A 10762-nucleotide genomic window follows, 5' to 3' on the forward strand; every position below is an offset into this window, starting at 1 on the left:
TCCCTCTTTCAGCATTGTATGTTGTGCCTGTACAACTGTGCAACTAGTCTGTGAGGCAGAGAAGGTTTCCATTTCTTGTCAGTCATGCACCATTTACATAACAGGAACTTTATAAATATTATTAAAAATACTAACTTGATGACTTGGGCCAGCAGCGTTATATCACTAAGGTAATGTGTTCTCAAGAAGTTCAAGTCAGAGTGTTTTTGGTATGAAGATTCCCTATAGCTTGACCCTAGTCTGAATCAAAGTCTTCTATTTCTGACGACAGACATTTGCAGGAAAGCAGCTTAGTACAAATGAAACAAGTCACATGGGCTTTTTGAATGGACACAGAGCCACATTCAAGTCTGCAGCAGTAGCTGGGCCAGAACAGTTCTATTTCCTTCCTCTAGCAAATTTGCTAGCATCCTCTGTGGGACAAGCACATTGAATGCTGGGGATATGAGTGTGCAGAAAGCCATCTTTGACCTGTTCTTCTGAAGCATAGCTGCCTAAATGGCATGCCATGGCCCGCTGGCATGCCCCATAAGTGGGTTATGGATGTGCAGATATACCAATACTGATCCCAGTATATGCAGATCCCCTCAGTACCTGGAGAGGCAGGCAGCACCCGGGCAGCTAGAGCCTAGAGCCTACAGGTGGTCACCTCTGGCTGCAAGAAGCACCCACCATTTCCTTGAGGTGCTGGACAGATACTATCACTGTCTATGAGGGCTATGATATAAAACTGCCCAAGAAGCACTGGTCCAGGGCAGTGACTTTTCTAATTTTCCTACTTCCTATTTCCTTTTCCTTTTCTCTTTTCTTCTTTGTATCAAGCTCTCAGAAGCCTTTACTCAAAAGAAATCACACAGAAGCTAAACACAAAGAAGAGGTACCACAACTTACAGTAGCCACAGAGAAGGCTCCTGGGATGCCTTAAGACACTGAAAAAGAAAGTTGCAGAACACAGATGGAAAGGGTGTGGTGGAGGCTAATGCACAGGAGCCCATAGGGTTTCAAATTCCTATCAGCAGAGGGTCAGGAAGCCTCCTGGTGTGGGTGACTCTCCCATTGAGTCTTGAGTGACTGGGAGGAAACAGCCATGCCCACAAGGGGCCTGGATTCTCTGCATAGGGAAGCACAGGTTAAACGCACAGAAGCATAGAGGCCCCCACAGCTGGCACACAGACGATGATGTGGGCGCATGAGCAGGCAGAGCTCTACAAGTATGAGCTTGTAGGTCTTTGGGCACCAACCTAACAAGCTGCAACTTTTTCCTGAGGATTATGGGGAGCCGTGGAAGAAGTTTTGACACAGAATCTCTGATGGTGCCAAGGTGGGAACATAGCTGGTGCGGTCAGGCTGGACACTGAGACACAGTTATTATTACCCCAGATGCTCAACCCACAGAAGTAAGAATAATGCTCTTCCAGGATCACAGAGCCCAGGCCAAGAGTCATCAGGGAGCTGATGAAGCCTCCAGAACTAACCTCAGGATCGTTTCACTGGTACAGCAGTTTTCAAAAGGGATCACGTAGCCAACTTCATGCCCGATGTTCACATCCATCTCATCCGCTACCCTCAGGGCGAGCTGGACTGCAGTCTGCTTACGGACCTGAGTGCACACCACGCCCCCATGCTGGTAGTGAACGGAAAGGCAATATTCAGCACACCACTGAGGAACCTTAACAGGGAAAAATGACACAGGGTCAGCTCCCACTATGACAAACACGACAACCACAGCAGGAACAGCTCTGTTGTAGTAGGGTCTGACTTCTAAGGGACTTTTTCTTTCACCAGTCACCAAAGGACTGTTCTGAATCTTCTTAAATGGAACTCTGATCAAGCTGTATTATGTATGCACTGTCATGAATTAAGAATACACCAGAGTTAGTAGGGAATTTGAAACTATTTAAATTTGACTCTCAAAGAAAGACAAAAATAAAGAGAAAAATAAAATAATATTCTTAACCTAAGCTATTTCTGAAAGGCCAATCTATTTACAGATTATTATTTTCTTCTGGTGATAAGAAAGCCTCATCAAAAATATAGCTTCTGGCATCTGCTATTATGTTTTAAGAGTGTAAATATTAAATAGCATTTAAATGAAAATGAGCAACTCAAAGCATTTACTTTTAAATTTAAATGATCATAAAAATAACTAAGTAGATTGGGTGACCAAACATTCTTCTGGTATGAAGACTAAAATATTCTGGTAATTTGGTATCTAAATACAAATGGTTTCCCACATAGATTTGGAAAGCAAAGCTGCTTAGAAAATACTTTTATCTAAAATGTGTTGTATTTGGGCTGGGGATATAGCTCAGTTGGTAGAGTGCTTGCCTTACATGCACAAGGCCCTGGGCCAATCCCCAGCACCACAGGAAGAAAAAAAAAATCTGCTACTAAAATGTGTTATGAATCAATTGATTTTTATCAAGTTAATTTGTGTAAGAATTGTTATAGCAGAAAAGTACTGAATTTATTTGTAAGCTACAATCTTAAGATACTATCAATAAATTCTGCCTTAAATGCATTAAAAAAAAATTATTCCAAGAGTATTTTTAACTAGATCTAAAGCATCTGAAAGTTGCAGAATTTTTAATGATCTGAAGTCTCCTATTTATTAGTCTTATCGTAGAATTCTTAGATTTTAATCCTCACTGTAATTTGAAATATTAGTAATTTCGAGATGAGTGAGTATGGCAGGCCCTCACTTATATTAAGAAAGAATGCACTCCCTCCATCTGAAGACAGGGGGCAGCCTTGTCAACGGGTTGAAATTACTAGTAATTATCTACTCAGTGTCTATTTTGTTCTACGAAAGAAGCAGGTTTCAGATGATGTGCTCAGGAAATCTGGAATCAAGGCAGAGCCAGGAAATCACAAAGCACCTACGGGGCCAAAGCCAGCATAGGCCTGGCTTGTCACTGACCTGACCCACATCAGCCACAAGTCTCCCAAGCTTCAGCTCCCTTGTCTGTGGGGGGAATGTTGAATGGATGAGAGCTGTTCTTCAGGCCTGCGCTCCATGGGCTTTGTCATTCCCAGGCATTAGATCCCGGTGTATTTCCTAACCATGGCAGAGCTGCCCAACTAGACTCTGAACTCTGAGAGCAGAGATCTGTCTGTTTTGGTCACCAAACTATCCTAGTGCTCAATAAATGTATGATAAATGAACAAATTACTTACTTATACTTTCCAGAAATATTTTAAAATTTGATGATTCTACAGTCTAGAATTGTTTCACAATCATCAATCTGAGAATTCACGTAACATTTTGTTTCCCTCGTTCCTTAACAAATATAAATATACATATAAATAGGACAAATATATAAATATACATGTATTTATATATAATATATAGGATTATATAATATTTGTCCCAGTAATATAGAATTATAAAATATATATTTTTATAATATTTCATATTATAAAATATAGTCATATAAAATAAAATCATAATATATATTTATAATATATATATCTCCTAATCAAATCCTTAGTTTTTAAAGTGACTTCCTTCATGTAAGGGTCCATAATCCAGGGTCCCTAGTGCAGACCTCAGATAGCACTCATGTGAAAAACTGCATTAAAATCACTTTTTGAACCTTTGTCTTCCCACTAGACTGGAAGATCCTTAAACTGAACATGTATGATTTATATCCGTCCTCAATATTTAATAGAGGACCTGACACATGGAAAATAAATATTTGGATGGATGGATGGGTGGATGATAAAGACATCATAATTGAAAAGAAGGCAGAGAAAGGCTGGGCTCCGGACTAAGCACGAGAGAATAGAACCTAGGAGAAATAGGCAGTACCCATTAACTAATTATGCATAGGAAGAAAAAATAAATATTCCATGGTTTCTAATATAAAACCCCAGAGTAATAGCATAAATTAGCAACAACTGTTAATTAGAAAGTAAAATAAATGAGTGAAGCAAGATAATAATACTAAGTTCTATTGAGAGGAGTGCGGAGTTAGGAAGGAAAAGAGATGGCCTTTGGGACTGTCAGGAAGATGGTCAGTATGAAGGTCCTTGACTAAGTGACAATGAGAGACATTAGGTGGAGCTGCCTGAGGTCAACTGAGAAGCAGGCCTGAGAGAGAGGTCAGAGCTAGACATAAAGGCATGGCAATCCTAGAATTTCAGAGCTAAAAGGAATCTCTGGAAGCTGTGTAGGCCAATCCCCTCATTTTATTTACTTGAGAAGATAAAATGGGAACAGTCCTTCCATATGTCAGATAATATCTAGGGCAAGGCTGAACACACACGTTTAGTGGCCAAGTTCCTAGCTGTATAGAAATTACAACTAATTTCAGAGCACACGCTCCACTAGGGTTCTGACTACATAAGATGCGTCTCCGCTTTGGGCAACAACTGTTTGAGGGTAGGAACAGTAAGAGATGAGAATACAAACTGAAGGGTCATTTCTGAATATAAAGGATTGAGACAGAGCTAGCTGTCCTCTCTATTAGAATTCCTGCATGTTGTCATGTCTTGGAATCCCTCTAGGAAAGCAAAGGTGCATTCTGAAGTTTGATTCCTCAGCAAATTCCAAATATTGGCTAAAAAAGTTATGATGCAGCAAATGCTGGAAATTTGGATATTTTCTACTTTTGAGGGACACTGAGGCTATAGCTCTTTAAGGAACCCTGGAATTCTGTGCCATAATTAACAGGAAGCCTACTGCTGGTGTCTGTGCTCCTTGTCCTGCCTTGCGATTCTCCTCTGAACAGCCACTCGGCAGCTTTTCCACTGTCCCTCAGAACACCTTCCTCTTCTCACTACTGAATTGCCTACCAGATAGAGGTCTCGAAGACATTCCCCATCAGGAAGTGTTCCTCTGGACAGGTTAGTCACCAAGTTGACTTTATGGGAACTAGGAAGTACAGCTAACTGTGTCTTTCCACAAATCATTTGGCTTTAGCTGTCTTCAGAGAAACACTGAATCCTGGGCCATTTGTGACTTAAATGGCACTGAGCATTTAGCAAAAGTTATGCAATGTGGTGATAAAAATAGAAAATTGCTCCTTTAACATATGAAAAAAATAATTTATCTACAAAGCAACTTGCTGGCAACTTTGGCAATAAACAAGTCCCAAGTTTATATGTTGGGCCTAGAAACTCTCCCCAACTAGAAATCAATACTTTAAATTTTTCGTTCTAAGCTTGCCTAATAATTTCTCAATTCATTTTATAGATGCAGTTTCCTGTACTATATGAAATGCCAAATATGTTCAAGCCAGAGCAGTGAGGTGTGCCTTATGCTATGCCCCAAAGCCTATGTCCCAACCCTGAAGCCTGCAAGGCAGGCAATCAGTGTTAAGCAGAGACCAAAATGTGCATCCCAGCCTTGCACCTCCTATCTGGAGGAAAATGGCTAGGACTTAGGCTGATCTGCTGCTGTGAGAATAGGAAACAGGAGACCCCTGGGTGACTAAAACCCAATCCACGGATAGCCATGATCATCTTCAGTTACTGCAACTTGTACAAATTCGGAAAGTGAAGCAAAAGTGCTCCATTCCTGACTTTGAGTAGCATGCACAGAGGCTGGATTACTGGATCCTGGGGGAGATAGAATCCAAGGTCCTTGGGTTGGCTGCAGATTTCCTGTAAGAATCTGCAGCCAGCTGCAGACGGGAACTAGAGCATATCAGCAGCAGCAAGCAGCAAGCATGGTCTTATCACTGACGTGTGCAGGAGGATATCCACGTGAGCTGTAATGGTATAGAACCTTCTGCCTGTCCATCCGCAGCTAGAAATTGCTTTACCACATCTTATGGCAAAATGGTTAAGTAAGAATAAAGAAAGTGAGAGAAAAGACCTGTCTCTGTGAGACACGATACTACTACTCTTCTTTTCAACACATCTAGTCCCAAAGGGCCCAAGCCTTATTTTTAAATCACTAGTCTGTCCATGAGGCCAGACTCCTTTTCTGCTTTCTTTGCTTGGTGTCACTAGGGCCCCCAGTTCTGTGGCAAAGTGCCAAGGTCCCAACCACTCACTCATATTTCAGTACCAGAATCACAGAATTCACAAGGTAAACGAGACTCTGAGGACCACCAACTCCCCAAAGGTGTGACTCCCTTCAATAGGGTCCTTGCAGAGTGCCTGTGCCTAAGGTGGCTCGTCCTGCCCAACAGAACTCTTTACAGAGTGGTGGGGCCCTTCTTAATCAAAGGTCACACATCCCTGGGTATCGTAATTTACACATATCTTGATTTGGGGTGAATACAGGTACAATCTACCAGCAGAAAATGATGGGAAAGTTCGCCCAGTCAGTAGGATGGAGATGTTCTATGCCATCCAGCTTCTGAAGTTAGATCGTTTATTTTTTAATTTATTTTTGCATTACAATTCTTAATATACCATTATACCATAATTTATCATATCTCTGATTATATATAAGGTATGTTGAAGTTAGATCTTAGACATTTCATGCTTATTCACTTCACTGACCCATCCATTTGTGGGGAATTTCAGGACAAGTCAGAGAAGAAGCAAGCAAAATAGATAGTTCTAAAAATGTTTCACTTTCTTTCAGGCTCTTTCACCAGCCTGCCCCCAAAAAACGTAATAGGGAAAGGCTCTACAAACAGATGAGACACTGTCCTCTTTTCCCTTAGGGCAGTCATAAAATAGCCTCCATAACATCTGCACCAAACAGTGAGGGAATTTTTAGGACCTTTGGAAGACTTGGCTCTGGAGACAGGCTTTTCTTTGAAAGGTTTTAAAACTGTGAGGAATAAGGAAATAGTCTTAGAACCTCTAAAAATAAATAAGTAACCAATCTATTTCCAGAATTAAGAAAACAACCAATGAACAGACCCATTTCGCATCATTTGAGTACAATTTTTATTTCTCTGAACCTGAAGATACACGCTGCCTTCCCACTGAAGGGAAAACAGGCGTGATTTATTTAAGTTATCGGGAAGCTAAAAATATCAGGAGAAATCACGACTAGGTATTAATGCATTCCAAAATACATAACAATTTCTTCTCTTAAAGATCACAAATTCTAAAAGAAAACTCAAATAGTATATGGGAAATTAAAAAAAAAAAAAACTGTAGATGTGGGTTAACAGTTCTGAGGCTCTGAGTATTCTAAGACTAAACAAGTAATAAAAATATCGTAAACAATGAGAGCCACGTTTCTCATGGAGAAGGGAGTTACAAAAAAATATGGAAATTGAGAGGGCTATGGTGGGCCCTGTGGTGCTGAACTGGTATGGGAGGCCCCACTAGGAACTCATACTGAGATAGACAGACAGACAGGCATGAGAGAGAAACTTTTTCCTTGCTTTATCCACCAAGAGGGCTTTGAAGAAATGACAAACCAATGGCAATGGGCACAGCTAGGGTCCAGGTCCTGGTTTCTAAATGCAGCTTGCTGCTAAAAGGAACCAGTCTTCTTGAGAAGAAGGGCTGTTGCCTAGACTGGCACAGGGAATATCCTGGATGAGCCTGGCACATCTCATTGGGCCAGAAAGCAAAGAAGTATTCGAGACGGATGCAGATAAGTCAAGGACACAGAAGTGACTTTGATGTTCCCACTGGGCATATCAGGGACAATTTAAGTAACAAAAATAAATTGGGAGGGCCCACCATAGCCCTCCCAATTTCCATATTTTTTGTAACTCCCTTCTCCATGAGAAATGTAGCTCTCATTGTTTACAATATTTTTATTACTTGTTTAGTCTTAGAATACTCAGAATTCAAGAACTATTAACCTGCATCTACAGTTTTTTAAAATTTCCCATATACTATTTGAGTTTTCTGTCAGAATTTGTGATCTTTAAGAGAAGAAATTGTTATGTATTTTGGAATGCCTTGTAATGAATTATAATCAATAGAATAAAAAATATAAGAGTCTGCACTGACATAAATAATTAAATAAATGACAAAAAGAGAAAGCTGATAAATTCTAAATAATAAATGTAGAAGGGATGTTGAAATGAGAAAAATCATCATCTGGCTACCACCAGTGCAGTCTTGGAAAGGTCAGCCTCAGCAAGTCACACTAGACCTGGAGGTGAACGCCGAGAAGCACGTGTCACAGCGGCCTCCAAGTCCAGACCTCCTGAGTAAGGAGGGGGACAGTAGCGCCACAGTAAAAACCAGGCAGGCACCACCTCACCAATGATCAGATGTAACACCCCCAGCTGGGAAGAAGCCACATGTTAGGCCTCTGATAGGATGCTCTGAGAGGGGTCACGGGGCACCTCTGCTGTCTTCCTGCCACAAAGGCAGAACCTGAATTCAACCCTGGGGGTATACCAGATCATTCAAACAGGGGAAGTTCCACATAAGATCTCTCTCCACAAAAGTCAAGGTCATGAAGGACAAGGAGATGCTGAGGTGTTGTTACAGACTCAAAGAAAACAATTAAATAATATGGAAATTACAACACAATTTTGGATTGGATTTTTGAACTAGAAAACAATTTTTTAAAATAAATTTATAATTTTCCCCCATGGGTAGAAAATTGATTAAATGTGAATGACTAGAAATTAGATAATAATGAGAGGTCAGCAGTACACTCCCTGTTTGAGTAATTACATTGTGACTATGCTCTGTTTTTTAGTACTTGCTGAAGTATTTGGAGGCACAGGGCATTGTGTGATCAACCAGTTCTTCAAACTTTCAGCATAAAAATGTGTGTGTGTGTGTGTGTGTAACAGGGCAGGGGGAGGGAGAGAATAATAAATCAAATATAGTAAAATATTATTCTTGGGGAATCTGAGTGAACAAAATATGAAAAATCTCTGTACTATTGGGAATTTATTTTTTATAAGTCTTAATTAACTGCAACATAAAATTTAAAAAATTTTAAACTTGCCATTTGTTCACAATAACCAGGAAAATTATACTCATTTAGTTCTCCTGAAGACTTGGAAATGAACCTTCATGACAATTAGCTTCTTGTGGTGAACTGAAATCAACCGTTATAACAATAATTTATCATAAATATAACATAATATACTATTGATATTGGCAGTTATAAACCAGATTAAAAACACCTATTATCCCACCTCTTCTCCTAATTACATTTAAAAACTAGTAGGTGCCAGTGGTCACAAACAACTTGGAAGTGATTCCGTAGAGTGGAGAGTATTCTTTTCATCCCAATTCAGAAAGCCACATGACATGAGACAGCCAATCATCAAATTCTTCTTAGCTACAGTTTGTCATCTGAAAAATGACTTGGGCTGGGTTGGAGTTGTGGCTCAGTGGTAGATCTCTTGCCTAGTATGTATAAGGCACTGGGTTCGAGTCTCCGCATTACATATAAATAAATAAATAAAATAAACATCCATGGACAACTTAAAAAAATTTTTTTTAAATGACAGGGTTTTTAAAGACTTTTTTCAGATGATTTTTGTGTTCTATTCTAATTCTTTCATTATAAATATCTATAATTTAAGAGTGAAGCATAGCTCTCACTTAAAACTCAAAGTTCCACTACAGCAGTAGCAACCTGGTCAGTAAAGATTCATTAACTCTTTAGTTTTTGGGCTGAGAACAAACCAGGCTAAAATATGACTGTAGGAGGTCAGAACATGCCACCCAAAATATGCCACTCTGGTATATTGATTATACTGAGCCAGCTTCACCAGCCAGCACAACTACACATTTTGATTATCAGAACCCTGGGCACATACATGTAGCAGTTAATCCCCTGTTGGGCAAATAACACCTACCATGTCTTTTAAAATATAACATGCAAAATAAGATAATTTAAATGGGTTATTCTAGAGATAATTCAGGGATTCACTAAACATAATCAATTTCCATACAAGTATTAACTGTTATTCAGTTGTCATTAGTAAAATAAGTTGACTTAATTATGATATCTGAATTGCTGATGCTTTTTTGTTTTAGCTATTATTGTTATTATAGCAGAACACTATGCTGTGACATGTAATTAAACACACACACACACACACACACACACACACACACACTCTCACACACAACACCTAAAGCAAATTGTTTTTGTAGAGGTTACTCACCTGAGAGCTCTTGCCACATTTAGCATCTCCTGAAATGATCACAATTTGATTTTGAAGCAGATTCTCCATAAAGGAGTATTTTTCTTTCCATATTGGAAGCTCTTCTCTTTCTTTCAGAAGTTTATAATAACGCGATGAATATGGCAATCCATCAAAAGGGTTCAGTTCCAAGTCCTCACAGGCCAGGACCCCTTCCTCATCCCCATCGCTGGAATCTAGGGATTCAGGAAAATAGCGCTTCTCCGAGGTGGAGTTTGGACACTCCAGTTCTTCCTCTTCCATCTTGTTCACCAATGAGCTCAGGCAGCCGACACTCACAATCGAGCTTCTCCTCTCAGTAACCCATTGCAAAAGGGTTTGAAAGCCTCCTAACACACACCAGGATGTCCCAGTCCCTAAGACACAGTCCCAGGTTTCTGGCAAGTGAAACTCCTCAAGCCGGCACCAGTTCCTCTTGCTGTGGACCCCCTGTGCTGGCCTCTTCAGTACTCTTCACATGTCAAATGACTGTCAATAAACCATGCTAAAAAATAAAAAATAAACACACGAAAAAGAATGCAAAATCAGGCATACAAATGAGAAGTTAGAAACTACAGGCATTCAAACAAAAAGCAAGATTTTTTGAGCTAACTTGCTACAGTCTGTCATTTTTGCCACTTGCTTAAAGGACCATGAACAATTTTGGCTGGCTCTTACAGGTTAGTGGGCTGCAACTTCTCCCTGGCCATTTTGGAGAATGACTCCCCGGCAGG

General features: G+C 40.0%; 1 protein-coding gene across 1 annotated transcript in view; it reads right to left on the minus strand.

The window, feature by feature from the left end:
• Positions 1-10494, minus strand: part of Dhx32 (DEAH-box helicase 32 (putative)) — a 40436-nt gene extending 29942 nt beyond the window's left edge. The window contains exons 1-2 of the mRNA XM_077105267.1: positions 10011-10494; positions 1476-1669 (exon numbers count right to left, since the gene is read on the minus strand). Of these exons, the coding sequence (XP_076961382.1) occupies positions 1476-1669; positions 10011-10292 (476 nt within the window). The 5' untranslated portion in view covers positions 10293-10494. The remainder of the gene's footprint in view (positions 1-1475; positions 1670-10010) is intronic.
• Positions 10495-10762: the final 268 nt, after the last annotated feature.

The sequence above is a fragment of the Callospermophilus lateralis genome, chromosome 15 (assembly GCF_048772815.1).
Source record: "Callospermophilus lateralis isolate mCalLat2 chromosome 15, mCalLat2.hap1, whole genome shotgun sequence".
Taxonomy (NCBI): Eukaryota; Metazoa; Chordata; class Mammalia; order Rodentia; family Sciuridae; genus Callospermophilus; species Callospermophilus lateralis.